Consider the following 20416-nt stretch of genomic DNA (forward strand, 5'->3'; position numbering starts at 1 on the left):
AATGTGTCACTTTCTATCACTGCAACTCCATGATGCAAATTTGATCAGACAGCGCGACACGCTGAGGACAAAGTTCACGGTCCCGTCACTACAGAGAAATCCCAGCATCTGTCAGTCTGGGTGTTATTCCTTTTATTTTGTCCATTATGATTACTGGTCATCATGGGTAATCTTTCACTCACCACCTCTGTCTACAGCTGTGCGATACGACCGTTCTGTCACATTCACTGTCCTCCATGTTTGTTTGCGTTGCCTTCATGCAAATCTCCTGCCTGCATCCGTGCAGAAGAATGCAAAGCCAGCGTGATTTACGACACAGTGAAATGAACAGTAGAGCATAATATGACACAATATGACGGCTTTCTATTGCCACATGATACGTATCACCATATTGCACAGCCAAAGAGGTGGGCAATGCAATATTGATTAGGGCCGCTGTGGCCGGTATCCAGGCTGAATGAACTTTGCAGATGCTGGAACTAGTGCTCGCACGCTCGAAGCTGAGCTACATCCAAGTTCAATTTAAAGGATGAAGGCATTAAAAAGCTGCGTGAGATCTCGTCAACGTGGGGAAAGCTTCGGCACTTTCAAACACGAAACTGTGAGAAAGCAACAGAAGCCACCTGAGGAGACAGACAGGTAGTGAAAGTGACACTGGGACGTGTTGAGAGTAAAGAAAACCTGCAGCCTTATCAGCTTCAATGCCTCCTTGAGTGAAGTCTCAGCTCTTTAGAAAAACTCAGAAGTACGCTCCGTGAATTCCTGATTCCTCCTCCTCCGCCGGGGCAGATGGAGGCTGACTGAGAGGCCATAAGGTCTACCTGACCTTGAAGAACTGCCAGCGCACAATTAAAAATTCCTTCAGTGTGGCAGCGAAGAGACACAAAGGGGAAGTGTGCACATGGAGGGAACTCATTAACCTTTCTGGAGTGACTTGTTAATTGGTTCATCCTGGCAGAAAGTTGCTGCTCTGTACCTGAAACAACACACTTCACGGCCAAACCAATAAACATCTCAGAAGATCTGAATAAACAGGTGAAACACCAACCACAAGCAGACAATGTTTGACAGTCTGAAACAATCGTGTCAGTGTGCTCCCGATTTTCCGAAACTCCTACACCCAAGCAGAATGTGACAGATCAGTCCAACAGCGTGGAGCAGACCGGGCCGGCCGGCTGAGGGGGAGGAGTGACAGGTGGTCAGAAAGGATGAATGGGCCCGGCTGGTAGGCTGAGAGCCGCTAGGCCTCTCCGTGCTGGGAGAAAAACCAGGCCACTCCGCAGAGAGGGAGAAAGTCGGCGAAAGAAGGACAGGAAACGAGGACTCGGAGAAACCCAGAGAGACAGAACTGCGTTTAAAAAAAAAAAGCAGTATTTGGCTCCTGCTCTTTCCAGAAGAGACACTCAGGAAAACAGCAAAGGACAGGCACGCCAAGGTTACATGAGCGGGACACTAAGAGGACGGCCCTCTTTCCCGTCGTGTCAGACTGCCTGCACTGACCCTGACAGCCCACATCTCAAACCCGCGGTCCAAACTGGAAGCACCAGCGGGCATCATGCTGGCTCAGCAGGCGCCATCACATGACCTGCGCTTGCAACACTGGTTCTGATCGGGCTCATGACCTCTTGGTTTGCCACACATTCTACTTCCATTTCCCTATTCCTTGTTTCTGTTTCCTCCCTGAATCCCCAGTAATGAAACCAACATCAGAAACATGTTAGCAGGATGTTCTGCAAACGGGGCTAAAATTAACCACACGCTAAAATAGGAGTCATTATTCTGGAAGTGAATCAGTCTGAAAGTGAATTCTTCCATCCTTTAAGCCCCCTTCAGTGTTTAAAAGTACCTTAAAGCAGCTACATGATAATCTTATTAATAAAGAACTCAGCTTGGACACGATTTGGCCGATAAGTTGACAGTGTGGAGATTTTCAAATGAGGTTTTGTGCTTTTCAGAGCAATGAGTTGAACTGCAGCGAGCAGTTAACCTGCAGATTATTTAATCAATGAATTGTTTTGTTAATTAAATGTTTAAAAAGTGGAGAAAAACGTTCAACGTTTTTGAATTCTCAGACGCCTTGGCGACGTCTTCACAGCGCTGCTTTAGTTCAACCATCAGCACAAAACCTAAATATGTATCTAACTATAAGAGGCTGCACATTTTCACACCGCTGACCAAACTGTTGATCAATTTTCAAAACAGGTTGCGTCGATGTATTTTTGGTTTTATACCATCGAACGCAGCCTGAACTGGACTAACAGACCTGTAGTATTTACTGTACTCAACCAAGCAGCCGACCGGCCGTTCAGGGTGTCCTGCCAACACGGCCAGGTGGCCCACTTTGCATACAGTGCATGCGTCCTTGTCAGAGGTTAAACCAACACACATCAACGGAGGAAAAAAAAAAAGACAGGGGGCAAAAGAGATTTCAGGCGTGGTTGTTTTCTTCCTGTAAATAACTTCGATAAACAGGAAACTATGAAAACGCAAAAGCCCAGATTAGATGAGATTAATCCCAGTAATGTCTTAATGTGAAAGGGTGTTTTTCTGCCTCTATTCTTAAGCCACTTCCTGACGCAGAGAGAGGGCATTTCCAGAGAGCTGGTCTTCAGAGTCAGCAGGCCAAACAGGAAGCGTAACTCTGACCTGTCAGTGTGTCATATGGTGCACACACACGCACACACACACACGCGCGCGCACAAACACACTGGTCAAAGCAAAAGTCCCCGTCAAGTTGAGAAAGTGGGGCAGTGATCTGTCCTCGCTTCGCAGACATTTCACCATCTGCCTCGGCCCGCCGAGCTGCACCTCGGCCCGCAACGCCAAAGCCTCCATGACAAGAGTGGAGAGGGAGAGCCGAGGGATGGAAAGGCGAGGGAGGAGCGCCGAAAGGACGAGCTGATTCAAGCTGAGGCATGTTGACGTGTGCGTGGTGCACACTTGTAAATGTGTGTGAATGTGTGTGTGTGTGTGCGTCTATCTGCAGCAGACAGAGGGGGCTTATGAAAAGTGCACCGTTAGTCTGACACTCGCCTCACACAGAGCGAGCAGCGTGTGCTGAAGAGCTTAAAATCCTGCTTTTTTTTTTTTTTTTAACGTCAGCGCTTTAAACAAGGTGCTCCTCTGCAGCAAATCGGTTAGACACACCGAGCAGAACTTTTCGGGGGGTTTTAGCTAAAGTTAGAAGCACATTTACATCAAACGCTGTCTATTGGCTTGTCGGCGTCATCCATGCGCACCGAGCTCTCTGTCCACCGCCACGTGAAAATCACATCTGAAGCCTTTTTTACATCTCATTAAGTTTGGCTCTCTGGAGATTTTCAGTCCCATGATGATCTAAATGCTGTTTTTGGAGCCTCTGGGTGCCTGATTCTTGTCCGCTTGTGCGACAGTGGTCACATTTAAAGACTAAATCCACCTCTCCGGACTGCACCTTGACACCCAACGCCAGCACGTCATCAAACACTCCATTTCACAGGGCTGCTCCTCCATTTTCGGCCCTTGTCCCTATCAAGTCTAAAGACACCTACTGTAAGTCGTTTTGGACAAAATGTGGGCAGATGTGGGCACTGGTGAGCTTTTAAAACTATGGCTAAATATGGGGAATTAAGTCAGCAGTGGCCTTCAAAACAAGGGCTGAGTACCAAAGTACCAAAGCTCAAATTTTATCTAAGAGAATAACTTCAGAACATCAAGAACAACAAAAAATCTGATGAGATGTTCAACACCAATTCTGCTTTCGTGACAGATCTCAGTGTTGTGTCATCGTGGGAAACGGGCTGTGGAGACCAGAATCTAGATCCGTATCTGATCTATCATGATAAATAACTGCCTAAAAAGCCTCGTCTCGCTTTCAAAAGAGGCGGGAAAGTCAAAGATGGCATCCCTCTCATTGGGCTGCGTTTGCCTGAGAGCTCCGGCTGTTGCGAGCCAAAGCGTCGAGGAGGAGGACGAGGAAGAAAACTAAATTACAGGGAGTCCTCGGGGAGTACAGCTGGAGCGGACACACCCTCTGTAGCTGATATGGTGGGCTGCTGAGAAATGTTTTCTCACCACCGCCACTGTTTGTCTGTCACTTCATCTGCTCTCCAAACACAGCTCGGACTCTGTTTTTAAGCCGTGACTTACCACATTTTGTCACTGTGCTGAAATTAGAAGAAGACAGAGCCATCTGTGGTCACTGTGAACTATATTAAAACGAGCACACTCACTAGAGAGGCTCCGCTCTGATGGCGATTTCACACGGGGGGGCTTTCAGAGCATCACTCCATCGAGAAGAAGAAGAACCTAACCCTGAACTGGAGGATGGACGTGAAGCCCAATACAGGCCAGCAGAGATTAAGCAAGCTCTGCTCCCATGAATAAGTTCAGGGGGAGAAAAATCAATACCTCCAACCTTTATTGACCAACTAACAATTGCTTTACATTCCTCCCTCAGTCTCACAGCCTGGCTGCAAGCCTGCAAGCCCAGCTGAGTTACCCTAAATCAGCCTGGCTCACCATTAAGTCTCAACCTAGTCAAAATAAGCCGCCATCCATGCATATATTATGCTTTTACGTGACATTATAACTTGTTTAATGGTTCGAAAACACATGCAGCAACAGTAAAAGCCATGCACAGGCATTATAGCATCTGCTATAATAGCAGTGAGTGCCTTTAAGTCTATAATGTAGACCTCCACTGTAATACTCCTGCAGCATCCCAATGGGGGCTTAAACTGTTTTTGTGGTATTAAATGGTGCGTTTAATGACCTCATGGAATGTAATGGACTGTTATGTTACTATAATATTCATACAGACTTATAGTTTTATAACGACATATAGTCTCACACTTAAATAGTTTTGTATTTTAGACAGCATCAGTTCAAGCGAAAAAACTGCAGTAACTTTTTTTGTTTGTTTCTGTCTTTAAACGAATTTAAATCATTTTTAACCGCTAAAACTTGTTCCGAGAGCTGCTGTGAAACACACAGGCCTCCCTATCAGCAGCGAGAGTGGAGGCAGTTTTGAAGCGACCCAGTGTAATAATCCAAAAAAGTAGACACACCCTCTGTGTAAACGGAATAAATGTGATCGATGATCTGAGCAGATCACCGCTGACTAAATGTCCCACCGCGGTAAAAGCACCCGTCAACAAACTGTTATCACGGCTCCGAGCTTCGGGCGAGGAGCTTCATTTCATAACCGACTTTCTTTATCCACACATTTCCTGTCCCAACAACCATTCAATCCCGAGCGGGTCGCGACAAAAGGAGCTGGAACATAACGTGGTGGCGAACTCACTTACCTGGACATAATTGTTCTCGCAGTAGTCTGCTACTCTGGTCAGGTTTTGGTAACTCTCTACAAGCGCTCTTTTGCCGGCCGGAATCTCTTCCTCTAACAACATTTGTAGCTCTGCCATCTTACATCTCTCCGCAGAGCCTCCCTTCCCTCTGCCTTCCCTTGGATTGAAACAGCCACCAGCTCAGCTCTGCCCCGAAAAGAAAAAAAAAAAAAAAAAAAAAATCCTCAGCCTGCTATTGTGGGATTCCTGTCCTCGCCGTTGGCGTAACGTCAAACCGAAGATCGTCTATGCTGTGAAAGAGGAGTCACTCAACTGTTTTTAAATTGGGACGAGTGCTTGGTTTGCATACAAGGCGTCAACAGCAGTATTACACGTTAACACTTGCGCTACTCCACAGCACATTTCACCATTATTTTATATATTGTTATTATTCATATATTTTTTATCATATCGTAATATTTGTGAGTGTATCGTGATTTTTCCCAGTTTTATTTTATTATTGTATATTTGATTTTAATGCATGCCGAATCTTCTTCCATTGAAAAATGCAAGTTTTGTCTCAGTGTATTTTGAACATATAGCTACTGCGAATTTTCGTCTTTAAACATACTCACATTGCAACAAATATGCATATTCTATGAATATTCACATTATGAAACAATGGTTGATGGACGGTTGAAAGAAGGTTGAAAGAAACAATATAATGAAAATGACAGATTCATTTTTAACGTGCATAAAATATTAAATAAAACATTATGAATAGTAACAGAAAAGGCTAAGTCACCAGGGGTCTTATATAAGTCCATGTATTTCATTATTTAGGCCTAAGCTTTCTCATACAAACACAAACCTATTAAAGTTATTAAAGTACGTTTTCTTCTTCTTTTCTCATCAGATATACATGTTAATTAACAAAATTCTGTCTCTTTTTTAGTCTCTGCATTGACATCTTTAAATCTGTAACTGCTGATTATTCTTTTTATGACTGATCAATCTGACAATACTCGTGGTACTCGAAAATAAATACACAGTGAGAGTTCTTAGTTTTCTTTCCCGTCTGCCTATCACCCTTCCAACTGCAGAAAAACATGGATCCTGACTAGAGCATGATGGTATGTGTAGTTTTACTCTGAATAGTAGCTAACGTGGATATCTTATTTATGTGAGATGACATCGAAAAATCACAACATTTGTCTCGCTTCACCTCTTATACTTTTCTGATTTATTCGGCACACATTTTCAGTTTCTTCGCTTTCAGGTCTGGAAACTACATTGCCACTACAGAGATTTAGCACACGCTAAGGATTGTGGCGCTTGTAGGAAATAGCGATATCCGGTAGAAAACTACAACTCCCAGAGTGCATCCCAAAGCTTAGCTTTATCACACTGTTCATGGCGTCTGGTGGAGGGCTAAAGACAGGTCGCCTTCCGACAAACAGATAGGCCGTTGACTTCAACGGTAAGTGTCGTCGGTTTTGAGCTTTTCCGTCCAGAATTTGAAAGTTTAGATTGTACACAGCTAAAATATTAAGGTTGTTAGAAGTGTGTCGCATACCAGGTATGTGTCCTAGATACACAACCTCCTCCTACTGGTGGCCATAACACACTGAAGCTACAGTAACTTCCAAGTTTAGCTAGTCGCTTTATCGCCATAGCCTAATGTTGTTATCAGGCGCTAGCATAAATGCTACTGTAGAAGTCAGCTTTTAGCATGTTTTTATAAGCGCTTCTCGTGCTGCAGCGGTGTGTAAATGTACAGCTTGTCTGCAGGTTGCGTGTTGACTGCCTCAGTGTGACACCATGGAGGTGGAGAGGGTTACGGTGGAGAATGAGAGGCGTTTGACCCAGCTGAGGTTCGATGCCGCCGTCAAAGTGATCAAGAGTTTACCCCCCGATGGTGAGTAGCCACCCCGGTCTGCAGCCTGCGTTCAGGCCAGTTTTTAACCAGTTCACCGCAGGGTTCAGACAGATAACAGATATGAGACTTAAATGCATTGCGACAGCTTGGTCTGCCTTCGATCTTGCGCGATTTAAAGGGCATAATCCACTTTACTGACAGTGCACAGACACTAGCACAACAGTCACTCATGGAAGTCTGTGTTTTCTCAGCCTTGGCAGACATGTAAGAGACGGGAAACAGCTAGAAAAGTACTCAGAAAGTCGACATTTTGCACATTATCAGTGCAAAATGTCATTTTTGTAATCACACTTTTGTTTCCCTCAGGTCCCTTTCAGCCGTCCAATGACATGATGCTCAAATTCTACAGCTACTATAAGCAAGCAACTGTGGGAGCGTGCAATATACCCCGGCCTGGCTTCTGGGATGCGGTTGGCAAAGCAAAATGGTAATGACAAAGGGAAATGTGTCAGTTCAGGGGACAATATTAATGTGCTCAGTTACGTTATCCATTCACTGTGGTTCTTAGATTTGTCTTTTTGAGGAATGATTTCCCTCAAGGGTGAGCTGTCTTGGCCAAGTCGCATGCATGAATGCCACAGCCATCAAGACAAATGATTAAAATTTAATTGGATGAACTGTAGAAGCACTGTTTGAGTGGTGCATGTTGCTCAACATGTTGCTTTTTGCCCACTTTGACCTCACGGTGATAAAAGAGACTGATTAATAGTCCTCTGCCTCTGTCTCAGGGTGTGTAAGGTAATCTCTGGACTTTCAGACGCAGGGAATGTAACCTCTCACCTACATGGTTGAAGGGTTTCTCTCATGGTCCTGCTAACCTGGTGGAACCTTTTGCAAGTTTAGCCAGCAGACAGTTAGTGGAGGAATAGCTCTGGTTACTAATGAATGGTTAAGATTCTGTCAGCCTTTGCCCCTCAGCTTACAAAGAGCACACTGACGACAAATAAACTGGTCTTATTGACTGAGTTGGAAACTGGCACAGGTACCTTCAAAACCAGTCTGGATCATGTAGACTTCTTACACTATGTAGGGGTTTACTTTTTATTCGTTTATGTGATATAATCATGCATTTGTTGTTTGATTGAATTATTCAGGGATGCGTGGAATTCTCTTGGAGATATGCCAAAAGAAGAAGCAATGGCTGCCTATGTTGATGAAATGAAGCTGGTATGTTTTGTCCATCGAAGCTGCAGACGATATATCAGTTTCATTGATCTTTTACTGTTTATGGATTGGAGTGAAGCCTCTCCATCACTTGTTGCTGTGCTGGGTGTGCAGATCCTGGAGGGGATGCCCATGACGGACGAGGTGGAGGAGCTCTTGCGCGTCCTGGGCCCGTTCTATGAGCTCATTGAGGAGAAGAAAAAGATCTCTCAGATATCAGACCTGAGCACAGGTGGGTTTTATTCACCAGCTGCAACTCTTCCACTTTTGACTGTGTTTGTGTGCGATGTCAGAAGCACCTCATGGAGCTTAACGTTATGGTTTGCCTCTTGTCCGATGCTCAGCCCGTTTGACATTGTTTGCTAGGCAACTGGAAGGCAAGTACATATCTGTGTAAATATTTGATTCTGGTGGCATAGTTTAGTATTTGTCTGGTGTTGTTGTCTAGATGCTTGTAGTGCGTGTTAGTGGTCATGACATGCTTGCTGAATTTGTGGTACAGAACATGTAGTTTACCACTGTTAAGATGTATTTTGCTATCAGAAATAAACTCTTTAGATAAATCTCATCTTTTCCTGTTTTGAGTTACTGAAACTTAGATCTTGTCAACCTCATGTAAAGAAATTCCAATTAACCTTATTAAAGAAAACTTGTTTGTGATGTGCAAATTGTTTTTGCTGCACAGGCTTTGGTACGATGCTGAATACAGCATCGTCAAAGAGTGTCGCAAAGAGCATCATCAGAACCATGGAGATGAACGGCACTCTGGACAATGGTCCAGTCGGGCTCAAATCAAAGGAAGTGAGGGAAAGGCCAGAGGAGGAGAAGGAGGAGGAGGAGGAGGATGGGGAGGAAGAAGAAGAAGAGGGGGAGGAGGAGGAGGGGGAGGAGGAGGAAGAAGAAGAAGATGTGGTGATAAGGGATGTCAAAAAAGGTAATGAAATTATAGAAACTGTGCCAGAAAATGTTTGAAAAAAAAAAAAACATTTAGTTGACAGGATTTTCTTTGTTGGGACGTTATTTCAGACAAGAAATCAGCAGCTTCACAGCCAAAGACGGTTGCAGCCAGGAGGCACAGAGCCAATGGTAAAGTGGCTAACGGGGTCACACACCTGACCAATGGGAGTCATTCCAGGGCTGCCCTGAACAGTGAGGACTCCCAGGAGCCTCTGCTCAACGGTCACCACGCAGGTGAGGAACGCTGGCTCTCAACATGGCACGTTTAGCATGAAATGTTTGAAAATGGTCACAGAGGCCTCTGCTCTCTTCTCACCCACTGCCGCGCTCGTGCATCAGCGCACCATGTGATCAGATAATCTGCTAAGCTTCATTCCTCATTTAATCCTGGTTCAACCATGTAAAGCACTTTGTAACTTTGTCTTGAAAAGAGCTGAAGAAATACCATTTTTTATTATCATCATTATTATTATTATTGTTCCCTGAGCTGTGGCAGACACTGAATCTCAGCACTGTACACTTCATCAGCTGATCCTGGCACAGTTTTATGGACTGAAGCTGATCGCTCTGTTGAAACGGCACATAATTCCCCCAAATTAAGCAAATTCCTCCACAACACTCTTATTACAACCCTGATTCCAAAAAGTTGTGGCTCTGTATGTAAATAAAAACAGAATGCAATCATTTGTAAATGAACAGGACGGGTATGAGTCTTTGTCCCCTTTTTGTGCTCTTTGTTCTGATCTCAGATCCCAGTGTAGATGTGTCTGGTCCCAGTCACCTGGCCAGTGATTCAGACAGTGAAGTCTACTGTGATTCTGTGGACCAGTTTGGCCAGGAAGAGGCAAGAACCGCTCAAAACTTCGCCTTTAATACGGTGATTTTAGCTCTTGGTCCATGATTGATTCATTTTAACGTGCTTCTTCTCCAGAGCTCAGAGCATAACCGCTCTCTGGACGACCTGGATGAAGAGGAGAACCACGTTCTGCCTCCATCAGACGAGCCACAGGTAACGCATGAGCCCCGGGGGGATGCTCATGGTCCACCTCAGGCCATCAGGTGTGGAGGGGAAGATGGCGAGAACGGTGGAACGATTTCACACAGAGAGAGACTGAAGCCAGGCATGCCGGACAGCTCTTTGATCAGAAGAGGAAGAGGTAGGGCTGTCCTTGTATTTATACTGCAGGGACCAAGGTTTGAGTGTGTTTTTGTGGCCTGAAGAGGGCAGCTGTATGTTTTCTGTTTGGAATTGTGCATAACAAGAAAACCTGAGTTAAACGACTGCAGGGGAGGCAGCTGCTATTTCAGATGTTTATGCTTTTAATCTTACAAACAAAATCTATGTGGCTGTAAACCATCTACATCTATTTTGCACCTTCAAGGCAAAAATGAGGAATGGAAATCCGATATTTCAGCCTTGGCAGACTTTTCAGTGCCAACAGTCTTTTCTTCCACCTGGTCTTTCAGCGTAGCAGGAAGTGATTTGACTCGAGAGAACTTGTTGATCAGGATTCTTGCAGTATAAATTAGTGGTTGTGCTTCGTGTGCCTTTTTGTCCTACGCTGTCAAATAGAGCTGAAGCATTTGATCAATTTCATTGATTTGTTCAAATGAATCTGCAGCTTCTTTGAGAATCTGTTAATCGTTTTCAAGCAAAAATGCAAAACCACCTCCAATTTCAGCCTCTCAAATGTGAAGATTTGCTGCTTTTCTTTGTCATGTATGATAGTAAACTGAGTGGGCATTGCATCAAATGGGCCTTGTGTTAATGTGTTAACATGTTTTCAGGCTCCAGGTCTTCAGACCACGGCTCTGGATCTTTGGTGCCCACGCACAGCGCTGGAGATGGAGACAGGGGCCGCTGGGGAGGAGCGGTAACACCTGGAGGGAGCCTGAACGAGCAAATTGTTGTTGCGTTGGCCAGACTGCAGGAGGACATGCAGAGCGTCCTGGAGAGGCTGCACACCCTGGAGGCTCTCACTGCTAGCCAGGTCAGACCAGTCTGTCCTCTCATTCAGTCCCCCCAGAAAGACAAGAAACACGAAAGGAATCATGGTCCTAAAAACGGCATATTTGTTAATCCCACTTGGGACTAGAGCTGCTCGCTTATGGTAAAAATCATAATAACAATTATTTTGGTCAATATTACTCATTGATTTTGGAAACATGCATTTATTGAGCTTCAAGCAAACTTTTTTAATGGTGGATTTCAACTGAATATAATGCATTTTTTGTTTGGTTTATAAAATATGAGAGGATTGCTGAAATATGACTCTCTCGTCCTTTTTGGCCTCTCCATCAGCACAGATGGACCCCCATCAAAATCCAAACGGCAGCCATTTAGAATAGAGGAACAGTGCTGAATAGCATACAGCACAGAGGCAGTCCACTGCAGAAGCATGGATAATTTTAGAGTCAACATTTATAGTACTTAAAGGGCTGAACGATCACTCTCTGGGCTGGGATAATTATGCTATAAGTTCTTCATGAATATGCTTCTTGTTGTTATTATATAATTTATAAAATCTTAGCTCATATTAGAAATGAAAAAGTAGTTTTATTTCTGCCAAAACAAGTTGTAACTTTAATATAGAGGAGGGTTATTATCATGTTTTTGACTCAGTGTGGCGTGACCAGACTCTCACTGCATGTGAAGGTCATTCTGTCTGCAGCCTGTGACTAACGTGGTGGTTAGACAGTAAACTGTGTAAAAATTAACACAGATCCAGTTTAGCTCTGATTTCAGAGTGAGGAGGCTTTGAAGGACGGAAGATAAGGGCTGTGCACTTTGTACTTTTCAACTTTCATGTGTTGATAGTGCTTACTTTTTCCTTTGACAAAAGTTTATGGACTTTATTTATTTATTTCTTACTCTGCAGGCGAGATCAATGTCTCTGTCTCCAACTTATGCATCACACCCCGTGAATAAGAGGAGTCGGGTAATTGTGCATTTTAGCCACAGTTTAATTTGAAATAATGCTCATTGTTACGGCTGGAATTAACTTCATTTATCAATTTCCCAGAAGCCGTCCTGGTGGCCTTTTGACATTTCCCCGACCAGTTTGGCCTTTGCTCTCATATGGCCATTTGTGGTACAGTGGCTTATTCGCCTGTACCTGCAAAGGAGGAGAAGGTATTATTTGACACCAAAACATCAACTTATCTGCACTCATTTTCATGCAATACCCAATTTAACTCCTGCATTTTCTCCCTTTTTCGTAGAAGAATCAACTGAACCTGCCCTCACGTGAACACCCGTAGGCATAGACGGCAAAGAAGAGTCCTCTAAATGTCTTCGGTTTGGGTTGCTAATGGCTGTAACTCCCCCCTGCTTCAACCCACAGCCCAGTAATTTGCTTTTGCACTATGAAGAAGGCACCTAGAGTTATGAATAAGAGGACGATACCTCTCAAGTGTGTTGTACTGCGGATGTGGAATCAAACAGAAACATGAATGTATGGGCTGGCAGCCTGTTCTGACACCACTGTACTGGAACCTTTTTCTCTGTAAGAAATGGTTTGTGTTGAGAGGGGGAAGTGCTGGGATGTCGTCAGCCTGTTTATAAACCAACTAGAAGAGCTTCTCGATTATTTCCATAACTAGGACTTTGTTGCACAAGAAATGGGCAAAATGCTTAATTTTCACAATTCACTTTCATTAGTCGCCCAAGCAATGCTGCTATGATAAAATATTGTAATAATTGTAATAGTTTAGAAGGGAGGATTGAATGTAATAATATATTCATGTGTGAGATTCTTTTAAATTCTGAGAATAAGTTAATATTTATTGCTTTTAGTAACAGTTACAATGAAGGCATCGCAGGCCAGATTTCAGCTGTTTCAGTGAGGTTTATGTTTAAAGTGACTGCTAAATGCCGTGTGTAGGCTAGACGAGGTTCTTATCACACGTCCTACCGCATATCAGTCTCAGTGCTTTACGTCAAAGTGGTCTGACCCTTCGTTGTTTCTCAACTAGAAGAAGTGCCTCAACATCACAAGGTACATTCATGCTCTAGATGGCATTTTGATTTCTCACACTCGCATATAGTAGCATAACCGTTCCAGTGCTGGACCAAATAATCATTAGTCATACTACCTAGTGAGCCATGTGGTGGTCCGCTATCAGATTATTAATGCATAACTCCTGTCGCTGTCTGTGTTGTTTACGCGGTCACGTTTTTCTATATTGTATAATTTTAATGTGACGTGATAATGTTTGTATGAATATTGTGGAAAGATTCTGTGTGACTGACAGTAATCCTGAATTGTTTGCAAAGCAGTGAGATCTATACAAATTGTATAAAATAGCTGTACAGTTCAGATTAAAATGCAGTATTTTAATTGCATTCCCATGAATTATTAATATAGAATACTATATCATATTTACAGAGGTTTGCATCTGCAATAGCACTAATCTTTCCAGAGCCATTATGTTTTAATAAAAAAAGTGCAAGTTGACCTTTCTACTGAAATGTACTAAGGCTTTCTCACCCTCTCTGCCTGTGGATAGAGTGGTGTCTGCATGTGATAATCTAAGCCTCAAATAAAGTTTTCATAAAGCATTTCAATTTGTCCAGATTATCTCAAATAAAATTATTGCTAGCACATTCATGTCAGTCCAGTAAATAGGCTAACATTACAACTAGCAGACGGTTGCACAGGGCTGGGACACAACTGGCTAAGAAATAGGCTCATACATAACCAAAAACCACAAATAAAAAACAAAACCACAAATTTATATAATTTAATGTTTGTACTAATTAAAAAGAAAAAGGAAAGCCCTTTTTACAGAAACAGGCTGTTTACAGTATTTCACTAAGCTAGCTAGCTAGCTAGCTAACCAGTTGGTGGCTGTAGTGTCATAGTTAACAGTAAAGTGATTATCAATTTTCTCTTCTAACTCTTGATAAGAAAATTAGTAACTTCCCAAAATGTGAAGTTATACTTTAAACTTGCAAATTAAAGACTTACTGTCTGCTAATTGTTTACGGCCTTTTGCTAAGCTAGCTAGCTAGCTAACCAATTCATGGCAAGCTAATTAAAGGTTTGCATCAACACTTTGTCTGCAGACGTTTGATAGCTTAGCAAAAAAGGCACAAAGTACAATTACAAACAGATTTTATTTGTATTTTACTTTTTCCTTAGAGTGAACAAGATAAAAAGTTCGCAGGGAGCCTGTTGAACTTATCTAAAACTAATAGTAGTGTGGAAAATAGACAAGAGACGTCACATCACGATGACCAATACAATTACATAAAAGCAAAAAACATTCCTGTTTGAATACCATGTACTTACTCACGTCTTAAAACGACACTAAATGATATTAACAAGATTTACACATAAAATACATGATTCATGAATATATTAGCATGTCTTTCTTGTACCCCTCCCATTGCCCACCCAGTCTGCTAACAGCAGGTGAACGTCAAAATGATGAACAGTGCAGCAAAAAACGGAGCATGTCGACATTGGAAATCAACATCAGGCAGTAACAAATTTACACAAATTTAGTTATTTTGTGTTTGATCAATATAACAGAAGTGAAAGCCTGCTACAAAGGTAACACAGTAGTGAACAGTATTTTGCGAGAAGAAAACCCCAATTTAAGAGACATATCTGCAGAATCTGGTAATACAAAGCTTTTTAAGAAGTTTACTCTCTACAGTACAACTACAGTAACTGACCAGTCCAAGGATTCAGTCTCTTGTGACCGGTGATTGCACATTGGTAAAATGTTTTTGTAAAAAATATCACAACCTCAAACCATCTGAATCCACATAATCACTGTGTATTCGTTTAATGGATCTGATGTCTGGAGTGTTTCACAATGACAGCAAGTGCTTCATCAACAGTCAAAATGTGTCGACCGCTACTGTGAAAGGACGCCTGACTGTTCGTGTTTGTAGCTATAGGCTGAAGCCGGACACAGCGATGTGCTGAGCGTTGTTTCTTGCCTCAAAGTACGAGGTGTCGGTTTCATCCTCCGGCTGAGGTATGAAAGGCATCGGCTGGTTCTGCAGGTTGTCCCAGTCCAGGCCCTCAAACAGTGCGTGACACTTGAGCTCTGGTGGATGTTCAGACAAAATGATCAGAACGTACTTCCCATTTTGTTTTAACAAGTGTCCTACCATCAGATTTACTTAAAAAGTGTTGAAACTGAGGCAAATATTAGCATGTTATTGTAAGATAATTCCCTGATTACAGCCACTTAAAAAAGGCTAAATCCTGAATTTTTTAACCACAGAAATACACAAGTAAATACAAGGTCTGAGGACTAACAATATTTTCAATTCTGAAAAATAAGAAGTGATCATCACCCTTTAGACCAGCTCGTTTTGTCATGTCCATCGTCAGGAGGATTTCAATCGCATTTCTTGAGTTTACAGACAGTTCCTCCTCCTCCTCAGGCCAGGGGATATCTGAAATTGTTAAAGTGCTGATGGTCAGGTGGTAAAAGAAGCAGCAAAAGTGTGTCATTAACACAGGCATGTTAATGTTTGCCATGTTGATCATCACACAGGCTTTATTTTAGAGCATTACAGCGTGCTCCTATAAAAGAAAACCAAACCCACCTCTGTTGAGAATATTCTGGAAGACCAGCTGAGGCGTCTCATCGTTGAATGGCGGCACACCTGTGAGGAACTCGAAAAGACACACGCCTAACGCCCACCAATCCACCATGACATCTGGATGGGGGCGAAGAAAAGTCACATGTCAAACAGCTGCTGGCTTCAAACACGACCCTTTTCCCTGTGATCCCTGTTAGAGTGTCCACTAAATTGTACGGCAGTGGCAGAAGCAGGGACTGAGTTAGGATGGAGGATGGAGGGGTTCGGCTTGTGGGAGTAAATGTCACGTTCTTTCAACTCAATAATGAAGAGGATCATTAGAAATTCACTTTAATCTTAATATTTGTGCCTAGCATTATAGTTTTAAGGAAGTCATTTTGCTTCTGCAAGAATTTAAAGTCACAAATCTCATAACCATCTATAATTGAGCTAAGAAAAGAGCTTGACAGTCGATGAACAAGGACTGCCACTCAATTTCGAAGAGCTGACAGGCAGTGTTGCCCTCAGCATATTAACATTTGAATAAATAACAGCATGTAGGATCAACAGGTTATTATTAGCTGACATTTTGCATGTCAGCTGCTAAATGTGAAACATAAAGCCAGTCCCACAGCACACTGACTGTGTCAGGATCACTCCAATCCGCAGATTTTAAGAGCAGAATAACCATTTTGACCAGTTAAAAGCACATCAGCCTCAACAAATCTGATTGCCCAACTGTTAACAACAGTGTTAGTTTAATTTAAAATGCTCTCCCCTTCCCTCTGATCAGGCCCACAGTTTATTCAGCAATCCAAGGGGCAGAAACAGAACCAGTGGGGGAAGGAAATGGGGGAAGAATCAGCTCATTTCGTATTAGCAGGCTGGGCGGTCATGCAAGCTCGCTTGCAAAAACAGCAATATCATCATAAACTTACCACACTGACAACACCCTGAAACTCAAAGAGAACGCCTGTCACAAGGACTGTAATGTCAGCCAGTCAATGTCAATACCATGAGGCTGTGATGGGCTTTTTCTCACCATGTGGTTTTCCCAACAGAAGCTCTGGAGCCAAATAGTCAGGAGTTCCTAAAATGGGTGCACCCTCAACAGGCAGGGCCCCCCTTCTGACGCTCTTTGGAGTCCTGAAAGGGGTGTGAGAGGTCGACATGGGCTGAGGGGTCTGATGGAGAGGGAAACAAAGGGAAACATGAAGAATGGCAAAACAATGCAAGACAAAAATGTAATAGAATAATAAATGACATGAGATCCAGTTTGTGTCAAATGCAATGCAATTTAATAGCCTAGCACTAGCTGGCCTGCACTTACTACTACTAGCTACTTTGAATGAGAGGTTCTACACCTGGACAGTTTATTTTGGCTGCGTTAAAGAAGAATAACATTGAAAGAGTGTCACCATATAAGTACCTGATAGAGAGAGCTGCTGGAGCTGGGTCTCTTCTGCACTGGTGTCATCGTGCCAGATGCAGAGTTATAAGCAGCTGTTGCGGAGAGCTCCATAGCCTCGATAGACCCGATGCTAAGTCGGGACACTCCCGACACATTGGAGCGGTTAATGGAGCTACAGTAGCTACGGAAAGCTACGACATTCCGCAGCTTGGGGAACAAGGGGGATGGTGCAACACTGCAGGCCGGATCAGAGAGCTGGTTTAGGAAGGAACACTGAGATTCAGCTTTATGACCAAAGTTAGCAAGTGTGGGTTTTTCAGTGACGGATGAGTCTTTGTTTTCCTCCTGCTCCTCAGATGATGCTGAATCCCTGTGTTCGGAGCTCTTTTTTGGCTTGAATGACGCAGGGTTGCAAACAGTGGGAGACGTTTCATGCATGGACCCATCAGAGTCGAGGCTCAAGCTCCTGCAGATGTCACTGTTCCCAGCGAGCGGTGAGGTGAAACTCGTTTGTGACAAGTCTTTGGCTCCGTCTTCGAACACGTCCTCTGCTGGCTCTTCCAGCTCACAAAACAGACTTTTGGCCACAGCAATGGGACTGGAGCGCTTTGGGACCTGGTCTTCGGCTGACCCGATCCCCTTTGTGGAGGCTGCAAAGTCTCCTATTTGGATGGTGGAAAATGTTCCAGTCAGGCCAGTGCGAAACCCAGCACTCTCTTCTGGAGGCTCATAACATCTCTTGTAGCGTGCATTACTCTTCTTCGCTTGGATCTCAAAGGGCTCGGGGCTTCTCTCAATATCGGAAAATGTTCTCTTTACAGATGAGGCTGAAGGACAAAAACCATGGCGAGCTGTGGAAACAGACTCCAGTTTGTTGGCCGGAAGCTTTTCTTCTGCTACATCTTCTGGATTTGACTCCACACAAGGACTGCCAAAGGTGCCGGCTGTTGTGGGCGCACAGTCCTGTTTGGGCCTTCTGGACTCAGAACGGCCTCTCCCCTTCTGTTTATTAGAATGCTCATTTTCTTTCTGAAGGACGATAAAATAAAAATAAATTATTGTCAGAGCAAGGAGTGAACATTTTCTGAACCTTAATTTTAATTAATTAAGATAAAAGTCAATCAAATTCTAATCCTTTCTTCATTTTACCAACAGAAACTTTGTACTCACAGACGCATTGCATTAAATGACTAAATTAAGATTTTGGGACACCTTTCATCAAAACATAATATTGTTTAATATGTCCTGAATTACATGTGTTTTCAATCACTGACCTCCTCACATTCCCACAGTGGACTGATGCCACCCTCAGTGTCGGTGGTGGTGCTGCCTGCACTCATTGTCTCAAACCTCCTCCTGGTCTTCAGCAGAGTGGGAGTCAGATTTTTCGCCAGGTTATTAGGATTGAACGCAATGTTGTTCGGTCCTGTGGAGACGACACAGTTAACGCTTCTGAAGCACATTTTCATTGCCAAGATCTCGCCAGCAGGCACTAACAGTCCCTGCACGAGGTTAATGAATGAAAAACAAATCTGCCAAGAGCACATCTTGACATCGACCGTGACATACCCGTTTTCCAAGGGTAGCAAGTGGGAGAGGACAGATGATCTTTTATCTTCATCAAGGGAGAACCAAGAGAGTTATTCTTCTGTTTTATTTTGCCACAGGACATGGGACTGGACACAGCAGACGCACTGTAGTGACGCTTGCCCTCCCCTGCAGGTGTATTCTGTGTTTTTAAATGAAAAAAATAAAGGGAGAGTCATTATGCAACACAGACTATGTATGAAGCATTCAAATAGGACATCGCTCCATGCAAAATGATTGAAATTCACTTACAAATCCAAGGGAGCTGATTAAGGAGAGGACTTGACCCGGGGTGCGGAAGTAACCTTTTTTCGGTTTAGCCAAGGATGGAGTCGTGAGGATATCCATAAGACTCAGCTCTGACAGAGCACAGAGATATAATTAATAACATGCTACTAACATTACGAGTGGTGATGCTCACAGTTTGTTCAGTGACAAGCTGATAGGAGTTCATACCTCTGTCAAGCTTCACTTTAGAAAGACCGAAGTCTGTTAGTTTGATGTGTCCTTCGTTGGATATAAGCATGTTGTCTGGTTTCAAGTCTCTAAAAAGTTTGAATTCAGGTAAATGACAGGTCACACAGTAAACCTCAGACAAAGATTAACCAATCAGTGTTACCGTATTCACATAGAAGAAGAAATAGTATCAAGTACCTGTGGATTATACCATGACGATGGAGGTAGTCCAAAGCCAGCGCAACCTCCGAGATGTATTTTATAGACATATCCTGGTCGAAATATCCATACATGTGAAGCAGAGATTTGACATCTCCACCAATCAGGTATTCCATCACCTGTGAGCAACATGAAAATAAAGATTTAACAGCAGCTATACAAATAATAGCTTCACAGAGTGCAAATGTGTGTTGTGCAGCCACTAAGTGTTACCAGATAGATCTTGGTGGCTGTCTGAAGGGAGTAAAACAGGTGAACCACGAAGGGGCTTTTGCTCAAAGCAAGTGCATCTCTCTCCGCCTTCATCTGGCCCATCATATTTTTATCAACCATGTCTGCTTTCTTCATCACCTAAGATTAAAAAAAGAAAGTATTTTCAACTGTGTCACATTCAGTGATTCAAAGCTGTGAAAGAACAAACCGACTCACCTTAATGGCATATAATCGCGCATTGCACTTCTTCCGTGCAAGGTAGACCTTGCCAAAAGCACCGCGGCTGATGGGCTTCAATACGATGAAATCCTCGATTGAAGGCGGTTTAGGAATAGCCACCGATACTTCCTTTATACTGGAATCGTGCTTTTCATCTGCATCCATGTTATTACTAGTTTTCAAGTAAGGAGCTGGGTCGTGCCTGTAACATCCAGCTAGCTCAGGATTAACACTTGCATGATAAAACAACAACCTGGTTTGTTTTGAAAATTTGAATCGTACTGCGCTTTCGCGGGGTCCTCTGACGTCCGTTCCGTTTAGTTACAAATAACTGCCTGTTTAAAAAGGAAAAAGTGCTCTTGGTGTGTGCTGTAATTAAGAATTAGCTATTCATTATAATTATGAAATCATCAAATATACAATCACTTGTCAAAACA

At 43.2% G+C, this 20416-nt stretch overlaps 3 protein-coding genes across 12 annotated transcripts in view; 1 reads left to right on the top strand and 2 right to left on the bottom strand.

Annotated features, from left to right (window-relative positions):
- The window catches only part of abi1a (abl-interactor 1a), a 42899-nt gene extending 37421 nt beyond the window's left edge, over nt 1-5478 (bottom strand). For all 8 annotated transcript variants that reach the window (XM_076721394.1, XM_076721392.1, XM_076721388.1 and 5 more), the window contains exon 1: nt 5289-5478. In XM_076721394.1, coding sequence (XP_076577509.1) covers nt 5289-5405 — 117 coding nt within the window. In that variant the 5' untranslated portion in view covers nt 5406-5478. The remainder of the gene's footprint in view (nt 1-5288) is intronic.
- Nucleotides 5479-6652: 1174 nt separating this feature from the next.
- Nucleotides 6653-13894, top strand: acbd5a (acyl-CoA binding domain containing 5a). 3 transcript variants are annotated; one of them, XM_076761188.1, is made up of 14 exons: nt 6653-6747; nt 7059-7185; nt 7513-7633; nt 8301-8373; nt 8485-8602; nt 8715-8747; nt 9056-9304; nt 9397-9561; nt 10077-10171; nt 10259-10484; nt 11116-11318; nt 12207-12266; nt 12351-12460; nt 12550-13894. In XM_076761188.1, exons 2-14 carry the CDS (start codon nt 7089-7091, stop codon nt 12560-12562), a joined length of 1563 nt encoding a protein of 520 aa, XP_076617303.1. In that variant the 5' UTR covers nt 6653-6747; nt 7059-7088; the 3' UTR covers nt 12563-13894. The 3 variants fall into 3 exon arrangements, with proteins under 3 accessions (XP_076617303.1, XP_076617305.1, XP_076617304.1); XM_076761189.1 differs by having other exon boundaries at nt 6656-6747; nt 7066-7185; XM_076761190.1 differs by lacking the exon at nt 8715-8747.
- A 534-nt stretch (nt 13895-14428) lies between these two features.
- mastl (microtubule associated serine/threonine kinase-like) lies at nt 14429-20144 on the bottom strand. The gene is made up of 12 exons (XM_076761185.1): nt 19977-20144; nt 19761-19898; nt 19527-19666; nt 19329-19417; nt 19125-19231; nt 18855-19014; nt 18560-18711; nt 17304-18314; nt 16917-17058; nt 15899-16012; nt 15644-15745; nt 14429-15390 (listed from the first exon to the last, which is right to left on the bottom strand). The coding sequence occupies exons 1-12, from the start codon at nt 20142-20144 to the stop codon at nt 15233-15235; spliced, it is 2481 nt and encodes an 826-aa protein (XP_076617300.1). The 3' UTR covers nt 14429-15232.
- Nucleotides 20145-20416: the final 272 nt, after the last annotated feature.

Source organism: Chaetodon auriga, chromosome 21 (assembly GCF_051107435.1).
Source record: "Chaetodon auriga isolate fChaAug3 chromosome 21, fChaAug3.hap1, whole genome shotgun sequence".
NCBI lineage: Eukaryota > Metazoa > Chordata > Actinopteri > Chaetodontiformes > Chaetodontidae > Chaetodon > Chaetodon auriga.